The sequence below is a fragment of the Salminus brasiliensis genome, chromosome 10 (assembly GCF_030463535.1).
Source record: "Salminus brasiliensis chromosome 10, fSalBra1.hap2, whole genome shotgun sequence".
Taxonomy (NCBI): Eukaryota; Metazoa; Chordata; class Actinopteri; order Characiformes; family Bryconidae; genus Salminus; species Salminus brasiliensis.
Window position 1 is genome coordinate 12379583 of NC_132887.1, and position 19424 is coordinate 12399006.

General features: G+C 39.7%; 4 protein-coding genes across 4 annotated transcripts; all 4 read right to left on the reverse strand.

Annotated features, from left to right (window-relative positions):
• Nucleotides 1–1531: 1531 nt before the first annotated feature.
• On the reverse strand, nucleotides 1532–2350 carry LOC140564609 (G-protein coupled receptor 4-like). The gene has a single exon (XM_072690204.1). The coding sequence runs from the start codon at nucleotides 2348–2350 to the stop codon at nucleotides 1532–1534; it is 819 nt and encodes a 272-aa protein (XP_072546305.1).
• A 3812-nt stretch (nucleotides 2351–6162) lies between these two features.
• Nucleotides 6163–7224, reverse strand: bdkrb1 (bradykinin receptor B1). The gene has a single exon (XM_072690326.1). It carries the CDS (start codon nucleotides 7222–7224, stop codon nucleotides 6163–6165), a length of 1062 nt encoding a protein of 353 aa, XP_072546427.1.
• A 1719-nt stretch (nucleotides 7225–8943) lies between these two features.
• LOC140564707 (B2 bradykinin receptor-like) lies at nucleotides 8944–9990 on the reverse strand. Its single transcript, XM_072690327.1, has one exon. It carries the CDS (start codon nucleotides 9988–9990, stop codon nucleotides 8944–8946), a length of 1047 nt encoding a protein of 348 aa, XP_072546428.1.
• Nucleotides 9991–12277: 2287 nt separating this feature from the next.
• bdkrb2 (bradykinin receptor B2) lies at nucleotides 12278–17221 on the reverse strand. The gene is made up of 2 exons (XM_072690328.1): nucleotides 17129–17221; nucleotides 12278–15210 (listed from the first exon to the last, which is right to left on the reverse strand). The coding sequence occupies exon 2, from the start codon at nucleotides 15201–15203 to the stop codon at nucleotides 14160–14162; it is 1044 nt and encodes a 347-aa protein (XP_072546429.1). The 5' UTR covers nucleotides 15204–15210; nucleotides 17129–17221; the 3' UTR covers nucleotides 12278–14159.
• Nucleotides 17222–19424: the final 2203 nt, after the last annotated feature.

Consider the following 19424-nt stretch of genomic DNA (forward strand, 5'->3'; position numbering starts at 1 on the left):
CAGACATGGTGCCAATAGGTTCATGTTTATCTGCCCCAGAAAGTCCTATTCTATTGGCAGTACTTCTCTACAGGGACTAGACAAGCTGTGCGTGCATTTGCACTTCTGGGTCAGCAATGGGTGCTACTTAAAGTAACTGAATGCATTCATTAGAAGGAGTGTCCACAAACATTTGGACATATAGTGTATGCAAAAAGAAATTCCAAAAATAGAAATTCATTTGTAATCTGTGGAAAAGCGAAACGCTTATACCTCATCCCATCCACCCAGTGTCTGGCACATGTTCTGTAGAATTGGAACTGACACTCTGATGCTTGTTTTTATGCTGTAAACTGTAATATCCTGGATGTTTCTATTCATATTTAACAGATTGGATGACATTCTTTAAACAATGACGACAGAAAGCCAGCTTTTCTATGGCAACAGATTATAAACCCAGTTGAGTGTTTGCTTTTTCCTGGGTGTGTCAGGACATTTTGTGTTGGTTTGGGCTTTGAATCAATGCAAAAAACAACAGTTCACCTTCAGTGCCAAATCATGTGTGGTTATGTGTTTTGTTTGCCTTATTCTAGTTCAGTTTCTCGTATGAAAAACATCAGTAGTCTAGCAGCCATAAATGTGGGAACACAATAAATACACTGAAAATGGAGCACATTACGGATTACGGATGTACTGGAATGTTCATTACTGAGACGCCATGACTGGCAATAAGACAATATAACTGGGGCTTGATTTGAGGGGGATGTTCACAGACGTCATCCACCCAGTAAAACAAAAAGGATAGAGGTCATTTCCCTATGTAAAACTACCACACTTTCGTTTCATGCCCTTTGAGTAAAGTTCTCATCTGACCATGAAGTGTCATAGGTTGTGATGTCAGTTACTGATATTGGATCCATATTTGAGATGAACAATGATCCAAGTTTCACCTCATGTATCAAGAATTGTGTCCATGTCAAATAAACAGGTTGCAAAGGATCACAAAAGAATGGGTACTAAATGGACAAAAGTATTGGGACAACTGCTCATTCCCTGTTTCTTCCGAAATTAAGAGTATTAAAAAAGAGTGTATGCTTCTTTTGTTGGACTAACTGTCTTGACTGTCCAGAGATGGCTTTCTACTAGATTTTGGTGCACTGCTGTAAAGACTTAATTGCAGTCAGCAGCAAAAGCATGGTGTCAGGATGTTGGTACTATATATAGTACTTTATATGCTGTACACAACCCCCATCCGTTCGTTCGAACTCATCACTGTCCTTAAACAGTTTGAGTCCTGATATATAAATAATACAGATAAAAGTACAGGAAAGTCTGAGATCAGGCTGTGTGTGGTTTGGCAGTAAGCTGTACAATATTACTGTACAAAATAAATGTGATTGTCAAAAGCCAGGTCAAACAATCAAAAGGAGGTTTCACAACAGGGAAAAGAAGCTACCATTAAAATGGGGTGTTAAGATAGATTAAATGATCATGTAAAAGACAGGAACTTTTCCAAACACTCATACACACACAAAAAGCACTGGAATTGCATTTATGCTGTAGTGGACGATGAAGACTTAATTCGGGATGCGACTTTGCTGAATTTATCCTCACAGTTACTAAGAACCCTTTTTATCTCTGTCTTTGCACTCTCGCTCATCAAGCAGTAAACAACCGGATCTGCCACACTGTTAATTGTCGTGGTTGCCACAAACACCATATAGTAGTCTCTCAGACTTCTGGCAGTCCTGCAGTTGTCAGGCTCCAACAGGCCTCTGAGGAACATGACGAATTGGAAAGGGGCGAAAGACACCATGTAGACGAGTAAGAGAAGCAGGAGCAGGTTGCGGATCTTTTTGCGCTCACTGGCCACTGTGGAAGTGCTTGCCCGGAGAGACATGATTATCTGCTGGAAACAGAAAGACATCAAGAGCACAGGCACGAGAAATCCCAGCACCACTCGAATTATAGCCATGTGGGCATGCTTTGCGCTCATGGATTTGTTCACGGCACACAGACGTGCGGATGAGAAATTCTGCAGGTCCCCTGTGTACGCCAGCAGGCCTGCATGCAGAAAGATCTCCATCAGCCATACCAGCGTGCTCACCAGTGCTGCCGTCCGCACCTTATGCGCTGTAGCAAAGTGCAGAGGGAAGACCACAGCAAGGTACCGATCCATAGAGATACAGCACAACAGGCCTGATCCCACATAGAAGCTGTTGTACATGATCACATCGACAAGGCTGCAGAGGGTATCATCCACTGTCTGCTTCTGCGCTAGCATGATCCATACAGGCAGGCTGATGGTGTAGAGCAGGTCGGACACTGACAGGTTGACCAAATACACGGCCAGACTGTTCCCTCTCCGCATTAGCACCCCAGCAACGTACAAGGATAGGCAGTTACCTGGAAGTCCAAGGATGAAAAACAAAGAGTAGGCAGTTGGGTACATATTGGCGTCCACAGTGTCATTGAATGTGCACAAAGAATACGTCTGGTTCGTAGAATTTTCCAATGCCATGCTGGCTCAACAGGAGTTCATGCGGCTAAAAAGGCTTTGAATAATAATCATTCAGGTAGTGTTGCTGGTGAGATATTGTGCCGTGAGTAGGTGTAGCTGGCTATGCAAATTCATCTGATGCAAATAAATAAATGATGACATACAGTAAGCACATTTTACTCTCTAGGCAAAGGCAGGGTCACCTGATATTCGGTGTATAATTTAACGGAAATAACCATAATTCTTTATGAACTGTCACACAAACGTAGTTCTTCAACTTTCTGGTCTGTTTTTGAGCTCACCCTCAGAAAGGTTCTGTCAAGCATGGATTAAAATGGTCCTGGGAGTATTACAGCATGCAGCCACTTCCTGTATAGTGGGGAGTAGGGTTATGCCTAGCCTAGTGGGTAAGCTGACTCACTCTCTGTGCACACAGGATCTGAGCACAGTATTAGTCATGAGAAAACTCTTGTGAGTGTAATCGTACTCTACAGCACAACACATTTACCTAAGATAAAAATAATACACAATAATATATCATCAATGTTGGTAATTTGCCAATTTAAAATGTGACATGTAATTGTTCTGTTTTTTTTTTTACAAAACTAAAACTGACTATGAAAAAAATGTTTTAATTTGCCAGTACAACATTTAAGTTAACCGTCATGGTGTGTGGTCAAGGCCAGAGTTTGGGCCTGTTGTTCTTAATGCAATGATAGTGGAATGTATTCCTTTGTGGTTAACTGTATAAACCCACACAACATATAAAGTAATCTAAATAAATAAATAAATAATAGCATAGGTTTAAACATAGAATTCCTATTCAAACAAATAAGGAAACATACATACTTACATGTGCACAGACATACTCTGCCTTACAGGGAAGGAAAAAGTCCCACCCAAACAGACACAGAGGAGTCACTCTAGACCAACCCTGATACTCTGTAACAGATCACACTGATTGCGGTCAAATTAGAATTTCAATGTAAAAACGCATGACTGACTATTTTCCATATTGTAGATATTGCAGACAAGCTGTCAAGCTGAGCAGAGGCTCAGCTCCACTTGATGAGTTAGGCAGAACAGTTTGGAAAGTAAAGGGACAAAAATCTACTGGAAAAGAGAAAAACTGACAGATCCACTGTGTGGACTTACTTCAGATGTTTACTATAAAATACAGTATTTCAGTCAAGTAAAACCTCAAACACAGTGATGTTTCTGCTGATTTCCTGTGGCATAATATAACACAAGTATTTTACATCTTTGTAATAAAAAGGAACATCTAAAAATGTAGTATCAAACTATAAAAACAATCAAACAAAAGAGGGTTAGTGTACAATTAAACATTCCATTTATTAACAGAGCAATGTTACCTATTACTCCATACTTGGTTTATCTAAAAAAACTTTTCTCACAAAGAAATATGTATTTTATGCTATTCGGGGCACATCACAATGGAAACATCATTATTCTTTATATTTAATGTAACCTTTATTTTTTCCATTACAAGTTTGTTAAATTGTGTGTTGTAAAACATATATAAGATAAATAGCGCTTCAGAATAGAAATGATATATTTTCTTTTTTTGTATTTTCAGACTTTTACTTGAAAGAAGTAAGTAACTCAATTTACTTCCTAACACGCACTGATAAGGATATCTGGGAGCAAGTTAACCAAGACCATTTTCTTATATGATATTTTGGCATTTCAGATATGTCAGAATCCATACATGTGCCAGGAGGACAACCCAGGGAACAGTGGACTCATCTTACTGCCTGTGACTAGATTCAAAGACAAAGAAAAATGATAAAAGTGGGTTATATTTATTTTATTTCAGGGATGACAGTTAAACCAACAGTGACTGTTTTGGACATAAACAATTTCCATATCCTAGCCTTAGGCTTGTTAAGGCTAATATAATGAATTAGCAGGCTAGATACACTAGCAGCGTTAGTCAGTTAGTTAGTTAGTTAGTTAGTTTATTAATATAGTTTTCTATGAATTTATATAGTTTTAATTAATTATTTAAATTGTCTAACACTGTTTTGCTATAATGTTTTAGGACTGTTTTTAATAAATGGAATTCTCCAAACAAATATTAAATGTCAGTAATCAGTAGAACAGCTTAGCTCAGTTTTAGTTGCCAAAGTTTTGATTTGTCCTGTACCGGTAGTCAAGAGAGTTCACTGTTAGATAGAAACACATTCATTTGTTTACAAAGATTCAGATCCGCACAGTATTGATCAGTGACTTTGTAAGCGTATACTCTTGAAAGAAACCGATACCTCAATCGTGAATAGTTTTAGATGCAATGCAAGTTAGTCTCATTATTCTACGTTGAGTAATATGAGCCTAGGCTAAATTCTATGACTAAAGCCTACCCCTGTAAGAGTGTTTTAGCTAAAAGGAGTGTTTTAGCTAAAACTGTGGGGAAGTGGTACTGAAAAGTAGGAAAGAAAGAACAAACGGGTGACTTAGTACTTCAACACAGAATCAGGCTCCCATTCCTGTGTTAACAGTCTGTATCTGAGGTCTGCTTAATCTCAGCCCTATAGCCCTCGCAGGTTCTTTTATGTGTAGCTGTCTCACTGCTCCACTACAAAAACAGCATGTACTGTTTTTTGTCACTGATGTGAACTTGATCTCTAATGAAGCCGGAGAGGAAACTTGACCTGCAGCTCCAGCAAAAGGTAGCTTTAGATCATTTGTTGCCAAAAAATGCAGAGAATAAATACAATCTGCTGTATGTTTTTGCTATGGAACCATAAAAGCTAGCACCAATTGCTCTTTTTAAAGCAAAGACAGAAACACTACATTGCAACACTGCAACACTAAATTTAAATTAAAAAAAAAAAAGTTCAACACAAAAATACTTAATACTTAAGTTAACATTTGGTCGGTAACAATATTTTCTCAGTTTCATGTAGGTAAGACACATTATGTTGGATCTGGACTTTTCTGATAACACGTTCACGTCTACTCAGGAAAGGGATCTTTTTGCTCCATTTTCACCTGTTATTTTTAGTTCCCAGTTCATTTGCTGAGTTTTATTTTATTACATTTTATTTTATTGACTACGTTTGGGCGTATTAGCAAGCATATATTTCACATATTACTTTAGACCAAAATAGCTAAAAATGACAAAAACAGCAGCTTCAGTTCTATGCTGACCAATGCTAGATGTACTATGGCACTCTATGGGCCACTTGTTGAGTTTTTGACCTAAATCTTTTACTCTTACAGAGTAAAATCTTTTGGTATCTACTTTTACTTGTATAACAAATATACATCATTGATAATACATAATGAAACTTAAGAAGTGTTGTAGCCTTCTCAGCTTACCTTCAACTGTAATACACAGTATGTTCAGGGGGTTAACACTGAGCAGGAAGACGTTAAGGAGTGAGCTGCAGGGACTGCCTCGACTGCAGAGTAGGGTAACTGTTTATACAGCTCACAAATATCCCTTCACATGCATATGGCCAAGCCACACAAGTTGCTATTAATGCCTAACATTGTTTGAGTCACAAAGAACTCGGTGTGCTTGAACTTGGTGTGTACATTTTCAGTGCTGTATTAATTCTGTCTGGTATTTTTAATATAATGCTCATTGAGATCCAACAGTATAAGCTTCCATGTCCATATATAGCAATAGTATAGTAATGCATGCTGTATGACTAATCCTACAGTATGACTGGTTTGATTTGATCATTCTTTTGGATGTAGGTTGATGCGACTGAGCGCTGCAGGGTGGTGACCACAGATGCAACCGAGCTTCTTCTCCTCTTATAGATTTCACTAACTTTCCTCCTGAAGTAGCGGCCTGTACATACATACAGCAACGGGTTAAAGCAGCTGTTTAGAAATGCAAAGTAGGTGGAAAACTGGTGTCCGATGTCTAAGGTGTGGTACCACGTTGCGTCCAAGATGTGGAAATCACAGAGCATGTCCAGGAAGGTAATGATGTGGAACGGACCCCAGCAAATAAGGAACAGCAGGGTCACGGCACACACCAGCACTGTGGCCTTCCGGCCATTTCCATCTGGGAAGTTCATATTTTCCCTTCTCTTCCGCAGGGCTTGCACAATATTGCAGCTACAAAACACAATAGCCAGAAGAGGCAGGGCAAAGCCCAACAGGTTCAGCTGGATGCTGTGGGCCAACCTGTAGGAGTCTGAAGGGTAGTCAATAACACAGGCTGGTGCCTGGGAGGGGGTAGACTTCACTGTCCGGTAAATCAGAGTAGGTATTCCCATGGCCAGTCCGAAGAGCCAGAGCCAAAAGCAAATAATTTTTGCATTGCGTCTCCTCCTCAACCACCTTGCTTTCATCGTCAGCACCAGCGCAAGGTAGCGGTCTATGTTCACCATCACCAGCATGTAAATGCTAGCGTACATGTTGACAATGATGGCCAGGTTGACCATCTTACATAAAAACTCTCCATATGGCCAGTAGAAGTAATTGAGAATGTTCATGGCCCAGAATGGCAGACTAGATAGCAGGATCAGATCAGCTAGAGCCAGGTTACCCAGGTAGATCTCGGGTAAGGTCCAGTGGCTCCTCTGCAGGAAGAATACTAACAAAACAAACATGTTGCCTAGAATTCCAGTCAAGCACAGAATGAAGATGTATGGAGGTACGATGGCGTAAACTAATTTCCAGTCCGATGAGTTGAACAGCATATGAGAATCTGTCATATTTTGCAACTGAGGTGTTGCCAGAGACACAAGCTGTTCAAGATCCATCCTGTTGAGATATGAACGCAACTTGTAAGGTGCACACCATTTAAACAGCCTATGGCCTGGATCATTACAAACTTCTATTACTAAAGAATAACCCCGCCAGCTTGCACGGAAGTCCTTGTAGTTACTCAATATCACACCTTAGTGTGCAATACGCCTTTCTGCATTAAGAGGTCAAGCAGTTACATAACATGTTGTTGTAAATGTATTAAATAAAGATACTGTAATGTATGCAATCAGTTTACTGTATTATCAGCAGTATTATCCTCAGCTTTATTAGTCATTTTTTCTTAAATAATAAGATGTAAATAAGAATAAAAAGTGCTCACCTTGTAAGTATGTTTTAATTTTGGACCCTCTGGACTGCTTTAACTGCTTCTGCTGTTATCCACAAAAATCTACACTGCCGAACGTATCATGCTGTGCCTTCCAGATTTCACTCCCTCTAAAGCCCCCTCTAACTGAGCGAACAGAGTCAAAGCAGACAGCAAGCAGCAGTGTGTACAAAGCTGCATTCCTCCACTCATACAAGTCTGAAGTGCTATCTTGTTTATAGTTCAGGGCTTTGCACAGTTCCCCATTAAATTATGCATCAAACATAGTGAATTAAGATAATTGTGAGAAAATGCATGAGAAAAGTTTCTTTAGACCTTTGGTGGATATAAGTGTTTGTTTTGAGAAACATTACAGAGATGAAAATCTGTAAATGTATGATGAATCCAACACGCAGACAAAGGATAGCATTTTTGGAATGCTTTATTAAACAAACAGCAAAGACTGTAATGTATTACAGGCAGTTTAACAGCATTGTAAAGATCTTATCATTGGGAAGATTAGGAGCATGGCTGAGAAATGAGGTGGCAACAAAAAAGGGAGAGAGCAACAAAAGCTACCTTAGCTACAAAACAAATCTAAATAGTGCAAGAAAAGTGATATTCCTGTGAATAAATAGCTTATATCTATATATAATATTATATTATAGCTTATAATAGGTTATATCTACAGTCAATGTACAATACAAATTCTGTATCATTAATATTAACTGCACTTTAGTAATAATTACTTCATACTGATTCAGAAATGTGTATTTAAGTTAGGTTAAATAGCAATAACACAGAAACTGTAAAACAGATCTGACTGAGACACAATCATTCATGCTACAAGTTTACTGGCAAACTGTTTTAGACTATATTCCCCGTATTACAGTTTTATTCAGCTCTACACCTCCAATACAGTGAAGAAAAGGAAATGTTTATACTGGTAAACTAGTTGAATTGACACATATGGTATATCAAATAACATGCATTATACCATATGCCCTATTAAGATGGGTAGCAAATGGACTATTTGGAATCTGGATTATCAGATTCATGACAATATCTGTGAAAACATGTGTAATAGCATTGCAGTCACTTTTTAAAGTGTTAAGTACTGTCTGTGCGTTTACTGTGCATGTCTACATAGCTGTTAGCTGTGTATATCTGTGTATCTGAGTATATTATTATATATTTAAGGAATATTAGGGCTGCATTTATTCTCAACTGACCACACCAACAGATCAAAAGATCATGCTAATGCAAAAGAACCACATTATATTTCTTACATAATCTCACAGTGATAGATGCATGAACAGTCAGTGAAGAGAAGACCAGTTCACTAGTAATTACATTCATATAACAGCAGAGGGCACTGTGGAATCACTGCATCTCTATCAACATCTGCTTACACTCTGGTGGACTCTGTGTATCTCAGACTTGAGTTGATTTTGTAAGCAGGAGAGACTCCTTGACTCCCACAGTTCAGAATCTGTACAAAAAGTCCTTTAGCCCTTTGCCTAAAGTGCTTTCCTACTATCACGTACAGAAAGGGGTTGAGAGAGCTGTTGCTATAACCAAGGTAGGTTGATAGCTGGGTTCCTATGTCTAGACCATTGATCCAGAGACAACCAGAGATAACATTGAAGTAATAAAGGGTGTCTAGAAACATAAAAATTTGAAAAGGCAGCCAGCAGAGAACGAAAACGGACAGGACAACGAGCACCAAGACAGCAGCCTTTCTCTCTGTCGTCACAGTCGAGCACCTTCTAACCTGCTTGTCCCCGAGGGCCGTGATGATGTGGTAGCTACAGTAGCAAACCAGGGGAACAGGGATTAGAAAGCCCACCACGTTGACCGTCATGTTGTAGCGCAGCCTCCAGCCTTCATGAGGGTAATCCATGTAGCATGCCTCAGCCTCTAGATCGGGGAAAAACTGCACTGAGCGAAAGAGCAGTGCGGGAAGGCTAAGTAAAAATCCGGCAAGCCAGATCACCATGCAGATGGCCTTGGCCTGGGTGGCACCTCTTCGCCTGCCCATGGACATGGGCCTGGCTAGCACTAGGTAGCGATCTAGGCTGACTATCGTGAGAAACATCACGCTGCAGTAGTAATTCATGCCGATTACAAGGCTGACCAGTTGGCACATTGGCTCACCGAATGACCAGTTGAACTTGTGGACGACCGTGATGACCCAGAAAGGAAGGCAGCAGACCATGAGCAAATCTGCAGCAGCCAGATTCCCTAGATAGATGTCCGCCACAGAGCAGTGCCCTTTGTGGATGCAGAACACAGAGAGGACAAAGACATTGCCGAACACACCCAGAAAACAGATGACGGACATGTAAGCTGGCTGAATGGAGTAGACCCAGTCCCAGGCCTCTGTATGGTTACACTCCAGCAACTCCCTGTCAGACAGCTCCAGGGATGGCCCTGCAGTCGTGTTCAAAATCATCACAAATGCTGTTCCAGGGAACAGATATATATGTGTCAAACTGAACTGACTGAATATCTAAAGAGTTCTGTGAAGCTGCAAAATCGTGTTATAAGAGTTATTCAGCTGTGAATGGAAAGAAATGGTTTAGCTCGGCGATGTGCACCAGATCAAGCCCAAAACCTGAGTGCAATATAGAAGAGAGCAAAGCCCCCTGTCTTTATCAGAGGGAGGAGAAAGACAGCATGTGGTTGCTAATGTAGCGCTGGAACTCTTTAAATAAACGATGCTTTGATGGACATCAAATGGTGGCGACAGATGGTCAATTTTATTTGCCTGACTTCACACTGGAATAACTGCTCACCTCTAAGTGCCATGCGCCTCTTTCACCTGTGGCATGATAGACAGGTATTTCAATAGAAAGAAAAAGGGTCACATGACTTTACTTTGTCTCATCTTACATTTGCTTCCTGCCCATTTTTTGTCTTCAGGACTCAGGTATTGTGAAGGGCGGGCAGTTGTGAATGCTTTATATTGTTTCAGGGGAAGTCGGTGTGCCTAATGGATTCTTTGACTGGCTCGCTGACTGTATGTAGTTGAAATGCGTTTGTGCAAGAGTTTAAGAGATATCCCATAGTATTGGATGCATCACTTTGAGGGCCAACAATACGAGTTTTGTCCACTAATCATAGCCAGCTAATTATTTAGGTGCACTAAATGGACAAGAGTATTGGGACACAGCTCTTAATCATTGAATTTGGGTATTTCATTCAGTCCCATTGCTACAGGTGTATGAAATCAAGTGCTTAGCCATGCAGTGTTTTCAGACATTAGTAAAAGAATGGCTCATTCTAAAGATCTCACTGAATTCGAGCATGATTGCTGCATGATTCTGTAATAGGATCTTCTTGCTTTCTTCCCTCTAGATATTCCACTATCAATTGAGAGTGGTATTATTGAAAGTGGAAGTGTTTAGGAACCACAGCAACTCAGCCTTCAAGTGTCAAACCACATGAAGTTACTGAGGAGCATGGTGCATAAAAGCCTCCAACACTCTACTAACTGCAGAGCTGCTATCTCCAAACCTGCTGCTGCAAAGGGGACCAACTCCATATCAATACCTTTCATGGATGTCATAAGAGCTCCTGTAGGTGTAATGTGTAGGTGTCCCAATACTTTTGTCCATATGGTGCAGGTCACAACATTTAAAGCAACATATAATAGCAACTGTGCCTTAAAACAACAGCTTCAGAATGATTTTAATGGTTCACTGACTGTAATAGAAAGAATAGCGTCTCTGTCATCGCCACAAATTGGGCTCGAAACACTGCTACTGCATTATGTAACTTTAGTGGAGTGGCACAAAACCTCTCATGAGAACTTAAGTGATATTTGTGTAAATTCCTGTAATATTACTCTACCGCCCCAGTCCATGTGATTCTTTCACTTCAGATGCTGGTTCTATATCTCACAGCTTGTCTACAAACTGATTATTATGGCTGTTCACTAGTGGGAGCTCTTTGTATTTATGACAGTGGTGAATTACATTCCCCAACTGTAGTGGAGGCCCAGGAGCTTATGATGGCAATTCTTGCAAAATGTTGCTTTAATTATCTAGAACGCAAGCTGGCAATGGTTCACACAGGCTATATGTGATATGGTGAAATATGCTAGCCTATTCCTGTTTTTGGTAGCCCAGTACTGACCAAATATAAGCAGTCACAAAAATTGACCTCTATATTTATCTCAGTAAGTGTGATTTTGCCTGTTAATCACTTTTAAACATTGGAAAAAGAGGAACGTGTCGTTTGTCAGTAAAGCTGTTCACACTGTGCGGTGGTTAGAAGAACAGTCAGAAGAACTTGTTTCCTGGCCTTTCCTGTGCACTCCAGACAGTTTATGGATTTATTCTGTTTCACCAGAAGTTTAATAAAGGGTTGTTAGATAAACAGGATATTGGATGGTGATTATAAATACAGGGCTTCCTCCAGGAGTCCTTTGGAGTTGGGTATGCTAACATCCACTGTGTATTTGTTTATTTGTATTTATTTTGATGTGTGCTATCCAGACAAATATCTGTACATTTTCTTAGATGGCTTCTTTTCAGAATTTTAAACCTTGAAAAGCGACTCATTGAAACCTTAGGACCTGCAAGCTGCACCAAATGCACTTGGCCTGCAGCTCCGTCCACAGTGCTGGGATATGAACTTCATAATCTGGGGGACTCTAATTATACAGGCAGTTCCGGGCATAAAGTTATTGTTTTCAGAAATTCTTCCAGTTACTAATAAAAGACTGAGATCTGTGATTTATGAAAAAAAGACCTTTACTGAAAGCAAAAGGAACACATTACAAGTTGTTTTCAGGTTCTGAGTACCCACCCACAGACAATGGTAAAGTCTTGTTTATTGCCAAGTGCGGAACTTGTGGTCACATGGGGGTGTGCAACTCACCACCGTCTGCTTTGACAGCATGTCTCGCCAGACAGCAGGCTTTGGGAAAACACATGATTTAGGAGGCTGCTATTCAAAAGCCACAGTAAAAGAACCCGGTTTGTGTCACCGCTGGGTAGACGGCGACACATTGTGCAGTTGACCCACCCATCGTTTTCCTAAAAGTGCTGGAAAATCGTTTCAGTGCCTCAGAGTGAATAATGCTGTCTGGAAACTTCATTTCAGATCCTGTTTACATAGGGCCTTAGACACCAGTCAGATCTGACCACTTACATAAGACACTATCACTTAAATAACCTGACAGTATTTACAGTTCAATTATGTCCTTGTGGCCCCAGGTAACCAGGGGCAGTAACAGGACAAATACACAGATGCTTTGTGAGTTCTGTGTATTTCCTGTGTATCATTACAGCACATTCAGTATAGTACATAGTGAAGCCTATTATGCAATTAACATATTAAACTTACATACTGCATATATTACTTACACACAAAAGTCATATTTACACAACAACAATAATAGTAACACACTTATAATCTTTATAAACTAGTATGTATATGTCTTTGATGATATTTGAAATATGTACATTTTAATTTCCAGAGTGTTTCAAAACATACTGGACCAGATTCATAAAACACCAGATTTAGTGTGCTGTTGAGACCTAGTTACACATTTCCACATTTTAACATTTGCATGATATCCTATGTAGTACTACTGCTCCTTACACTCATTTGAATGTACTGGTAGCATATCCATAACAACACTGGCCCACAAAATTGCACCTGCAAAATAAATGGTCTTACTTTGGAATAATAAACATGTTTAGTTAAACATGCAAGTCATTCACAAATTATGCACACCCACCCACCCACCTGAGTAACCAGTATATTTTGAAGGCACATTCAAGGGTGAGTTTCCAAAATCTTCATCATGCTAAGTACTGCCTTGACTAGTTCTTAATACTGTTCATTAATTACAGAGCAGTTCCCAAAACCTCCATAACTAAAGTACCCTGTGCACTTTAACCCAACCTGTTTGTTACTTACATGAGAAAATTGCTGCTAATTCTGGGGGAATGTATCAGCATGAAAACTATAATAATAATAAGTAGTATTATAATAATAAGTAATAATAGTTTTTATAATCAGATGATCTACCTAAAAGTATACCTCATAAACATCTATTGTTATTTATTCATCATTTGTGGCATTAATATAGAATTTAGTTGATTGTATGTGGTATCTGTGTATAAATATCTCACAATGGCAAAGAACATCCTTCAGCCAATCAGAATGATATTGTTTTAAACGCTTTTTGAAGGTAAAATTAAAGACATACTGTATACCTGTTAAATCAATGTTTGAGGGTTCAACCCACTGCACTGTTTTCAGAGGAGTTGGTTAAGATAAGATTTTTTTTTACATCCTTTTGATTCTTCGTTATTCGTTAATACTGAAATCTGTTTGTGTTGAACATCAAGGCAAACATTGCAGTTGCAGTTGTAAGAGCATGCTAAATGATGAGGAAGGTCACTTTTCAGGGTCCATTAATAGCAACATTTGAAATGGCTCCTGGCCACAGTTCCTCAAAAGCACAGTCCCACATACTGGTTACAGTTAGCATTATGAATCTGGTCCATTTAGTGTGGTTAAATATCACAACCTACATGAACAAAGGCACGTTCCATCTTTGGTCAAAAACTCCATTAGCTCAAATAACATGTTTTTTGGTTGTGATCAGGCAAATGTCTTCAGAGTTGATGACAGCTGTGATCTTGTTGAACCGCTCACTTTAGTCCCTTGGTGGGTCATCTGCTCCAGGAGCTCCTTTACTTTCTTTCTAAAGTTCTTGCCAACTATCACATAAAGGATAGGATTGAGCACACTGTTGCTTAGGGCTAGGTAGGTGAATATCTGATTACAGATATCTAGGGCAGTTTGCAGTGTGCATCCACTCAGTGCTTGGAATCGCACCATGAGGTCTAGAACAGTCACCAGATGGAAAGGAACCCAGCAGAACAGAAAAACCACGAGAACGGCTAGCACCAGCACTGTGGCTTTCTTTTCTGTATTTACTGCATTGAACCTGTCTATTACCTGCTTGCGTAGGGCAACTATGATTTTCCAGGTGCAGTAGGATATGACGGACACGGGGATGATGAAGCCCAGCAGAATAAGCAGAATGTTACAGGCCACTTCTGCCTCATGGCTGGGGTATTGCAGTATGCATGCTGATACCCCAACATCTGGAACGTACTTTACGGTCCTGAAGTTAAGTGTTGGGATGCTGAGGAGAACCCCCAGAATCCACACAGCTACACAGCTGAGCTTGGCGTACCAGGGCCGCCGCATCCTCCCATGGGACATAGCATGCACCAGCGCTATGTAACGGTCTGCACTTACCAGCACCAGAAAGTAGACGCTACAGTACATGTTCATTTTGATGCCCGTGTTGACCAAGCGACACATCAGGGAGCCAAACTGCCACTCAAAGCTGTTGGCCACGCTGACTGCCCAGAAAGGCAGACAGCACATCAGGAGGAGGTCAGCTGCAGCCAGGTTCCCCAGGTAGATCTCAGCCACGGTGCAGGCCTTCTTATGGAGGCAAAAGACCAGCAGGACAAAGACATTTCCTATGATTCCTAGCACACAAATCACATACATGTAGACTGGCTGCATGGTGTGCAGCCAGTCCCATGCCTCAGTTTCAGGGCACTCGGTATCATTTGTGTGATTGGTGGGAAAAATCGATGGTGTGGTTCCTGTGACGTCTGGCTCCATTTGGACGCTGTCAAGAGATGAAAAGAGAGAAGAGTGTTTTTTTCTCTTGAGTGTCTTTAGAAACACCACTCTTATCATATCATGTTTTACAGTTTGTATCTCATCAACAGTTCTTGGGTAATTTCCATGCTCTTCAGAGAAACCTGATTAGCCTGTCTCCAGAGGGGAAACTCTTATTGAGTCTATGGAGAGGCAATTGTTATGGAGATGTGGGAGGAAGGATGTGGATGTGTGCCAAGGTACATGTATTTACAGCATATAATACAATAATTATCCCTTTTTTGCTTCTTAATCTTTTCTTAGCAAATAACCCCTAACCCCACACTAGAATAGACTGTGACAAAATAGCATACTTGTTTAGCAGCCAATTTTTAGGGATTGTGAAACTAAAATTAGTTAATGGACTTTTAGAGTCATTGTAGATGGAAAGTTTAAAACAAATAATTGGTTTAAAGGTGAAATTCTTAAAGCAACAGCTTGGACAAACATCTAACATTCTATACTTGTCCATGTTCTTATCTGCTCCTTCCTGGGCATGGTCTCTTTGGATCCAGAGCCTACCCAGAAACATTTGTCACAAGACAGGAATACATCCTGGACTGGGCAGCAGTCCAATGCGAGGTACCACACACCCAATTAAGCATAGTCAGTTCACCTACCATGTGTGGGTAGGATCAAACTCACACCACCTCCAGCACCACTCTGTCAACCCGCATCTAACAATGCCCACTAATATGCTGCTCATTCATTGTTTCTTCCAAAATCAAGCATATTAGAAAAGAGTATATCCTGCTTTTGTTAGAGTAACTGTCTTCTGTCTGGGAAGAAAGCCTTCTACTAGATTTTGGAGCACTGCTGTGAAGCATTCAGCAACAAAAGTGTTAGTGAGGTCAGGATGTTGGATGATCACCACCTTACCTCATCCCAAAAGTATTGAATGGAGCACCATCATTAAAGAGAGCACATTTTCACTGCTTCACAGCTCAATGCTTAGAGACCTTTTACCCCTCTTTCCCATGCCTGGTATTAGGCATGGTGCCAACAGGTTCATTGATCTGCTCCAGCGAGTCTTATTCTGTTGGCAGTACTTCTCTACAGGGACTAGACAAGCTGTATGTGTGAACTATTATACATCTGTGCCAGCAATGGGTGCAGCTTAAAATAGCTGAATGCATTCATTAGAAGGGGTGTCCACAAACATTTAGACATATAACGTATGTGCATATGCAAGCTCAGAAACTCTACAGACCAAAGAAAAATTAACGTTTCATGAACACTGATGTTGACATGGCTAAAACCGCTTATACACATTTGTTAGAGAACTTTTTAGTTGAGACAGGACAGAACAGAGTCAAGTCACACATGGAATTTATTATAACAGCTCATAGTGTTGTTCCAAGGCTTGTCATGCCAAGTCTTGAAATGATTAAAGCTCATATTGTTTTTCCCCACCGCCGCATGTGTATGAAAAAGTTCTGTATGTGCCTTTGTTCAGATTCTGACTCCTTCTTGTATTATATTCAGTGTATTTCTAAAATTGCAACAGGATACTCTTGCCCCTGGTAACCAGATCAGCCAATTACAGCTGATACTAAGATTCTACCAAGTAGAGCACAGTGAAGTGTAAAGCACCTTCTCCTGCTATGTTTGACCTTAGTATTGTTGTATTACAGCATTAAACTCCTAAAAAAATCAAGGTGTTTCTTTGAGCAATTCCATAGAAGAACCACTTTTGGTTCCATAAAGAAGCATGTTTGTAATAGAGATGGTGTCATTTATATGATAGAATACACGCTGATTGATTTTTCTCGCCCAACGCAGACTGAATCAAGGACAGACTTTTTCTCATGTTACAGTAAAATAATGGTAGTTAAAGTTTTCTGAGGTATGTTCTGTGAAAGCTATGAAACATGCAAACACTGTACCTTTGTTTTTTGGACGGGACCTCTGTGAAAATAAATCCAGATGTGCTGCTTTCCTCTCCGGATGTCCTGCCACTTTCCTTTGCGCTGTCAAGTGTGCTCACCGCATGGCCTGACTGCTTTAAAAGATGGTGAGTTGAACCGTAATGTGATGTCATTCCAAAGTGAGGCAATCTATTCCCTCCTCTTTTCGGTTCTTCCCTTTTTTCCCCCATAATTCATAGTTTACCGGTTTAAAGAAGAAAAACATTTCTTTGTGTCTTTGTTTTTTTTAGCTTTTTCCCCTACAAATCTGTGAAGAATCTGTGTTTCTTCATGTGTTTTGCTTGTCATTCTTGACAGATTAAGTGTATATTAGTCTTAGATCAGTATTTTCAGGTCATGATCCCATAAAATTTTGTTTAGATATCCACCGTCGCTCCAGCTCTTGTTCACATAAATTGTTGTGTGATGAAAAAAGGGAAGTTGAGACATTAAATGGTAGAATCTCCTCATTTGTACAAATTAGTACCTCTAAAGTGTGGAAAATCATATGCTTCTACATCAGTGCTCTTCACCTTCTGGCTGCCTTAGAAACAAGGATGCTGGGCAAAACCATGGAGTTATAAGAACAACAGTCAGAAAACATTTTTATGATAATTTAGTGGCCCAGTATGTTGTCAGATCACTGACAGCTTCTGACAAAAAGTCTGTAAAGATGAGGCATGAAATCTGAGCTGAAGATACAAAGTATAGCATTACCAACCTGCTTTAGAGCCTCTTTGAGAGAGTATGTGGTAGTAATCTGATACGACACTCAACACTGTATTCTTGGTTTTACTTATTGCAAATTGCCTCATTCTGAGATGTGCTTACAGTAACAAAATGCTTTTAGGCCATTATTGCCATTATTGACCACAGAAATGTTCTGTGATCTCTCAGCTGTGTTTATACTGTGTGCCTGTGTGCTGTATGTTGGGTAAGTGCACTAATGAAATCTAATGCTTCCCAGAATTCACACTTTGAAGATATGTTTTTCTTGCCCCCCTTTTTCCAATGTGCTTTAAAACACACTCAGCAGTTGTGTTGCTATATTTTGTGAAACCCTCTGACCCACAGCAGAGTAGAAGCTGTTACTTCCACATTTCACTCATACAGGACAGAAACTGTGAGCATTTTTAGTATCAGCATGTTTCACTCGCTCAATTTATTGCACATTTTGCATGAATGCTTCATGTGGCACATTGAGATTGAATGGCTCCCAACGTCTAAAGCCTTAGAAATGGGTTTCAGGAATGGCATGTAGAGGATAGAAATATGTGTGTGACAGAGGCTGGTCGGTGGATACACTTGACTGAAAGTTGACATTAAAAAGTTAAGCTCTCCAAACACGCACGAAAGGAAGGGGAAAGAAGAACAGGGAGCTGTATGACCCTCAGGGTTTAAATGCAGCAGTGGTCAATTACAGATTGAAACTGTGTTTCTTGGTGAATGTAAGGAAACGTTGTAGTTTTTGAGAAAAAAAACAACTAATAAATATCAGGACTTTCAGAACTGTGGTATAATCACAATAATACAGCATGCAAAGCCATGGATATTAATATGGTTGTGCTAATTTTTGGCACTGTGTCCGCACCACACCTGGGTCAACTTAAATCAAATCAAATAAAATCATTATTAACACAGGTGTAAAGGTGAATAAAAACATTAGGTGCATAGTCCCTCATATTAGTAAATACAGAAATATATACACTACAAAAATTACAGCATGTTGCTGCTGTCCAATGAAAAACATCTCCAAAATGGTGATAGGAAAAAGCAAAAATGCTCTTTCTTTGAATGGAAGTCAGTGTAAAATAAGAGTTTGTTATTTCAAGTAATTTAGAGCGTTTCTATTGGTCTATTCATCCAGAATTATCTTCATAGTGTACAGAGCAGCTACAGGGTTAAGAAGATGGAGAAAACTAAAACTGAGCAAAAATGAAGATACAAGGTTTTCATTGGACAGCATCGATATATACACAATAACTTACACTATACATACACTATTACTGCATTGTTTACCATTGTAATAAAACAACAATAAAAAGAAATAATAACATAACACTTTGTTTGTTTGTTTGTTTGTTTGTCCAAATATTAACGTCTGATGACATTTTACAAAGACAACTCGAAACATATTCATTCATTTTAGTTTTTAATGAAAAGGTTTGCTTTTCTTGATTTATTATGTTGGAAATGTACACAAAAGTACACTGACATGCATGGCATATTCCAAATAACTTAAAGTGTATTTACAGTGACAACTGTTTAGAAGTCT

Coding starts and splice junctions, on each gene's coding strand:
- LOC140564609 (XM_072690204.1), bottom strand. CDS start 2,350: ATGCGGAGAGGGAACAGTCTGGCCGTGTATTTGGTCAACCTGTCAGTG.
- bdkrb1 (XM_072690326.1), bottom strand. CDS start 7,224: ATGGATCTTGAACAGCTTGTGTCTCTGGCAACACCTCAGTTGCAAAAT.
- LOC140564707 (XM_072690327.1), bottom strand. CDS start 9,990: ATGATTTTGAACACGACTGCAGGGCCATCCCTGGAGCTGTCTGACAGG.
- bdkrb2 (XM_072690328.1), bottom strand. CDS start 15,203: ATGGAGCCAGACGTCACAGGAACCACACCATCGATTTTTCCCACCAAT.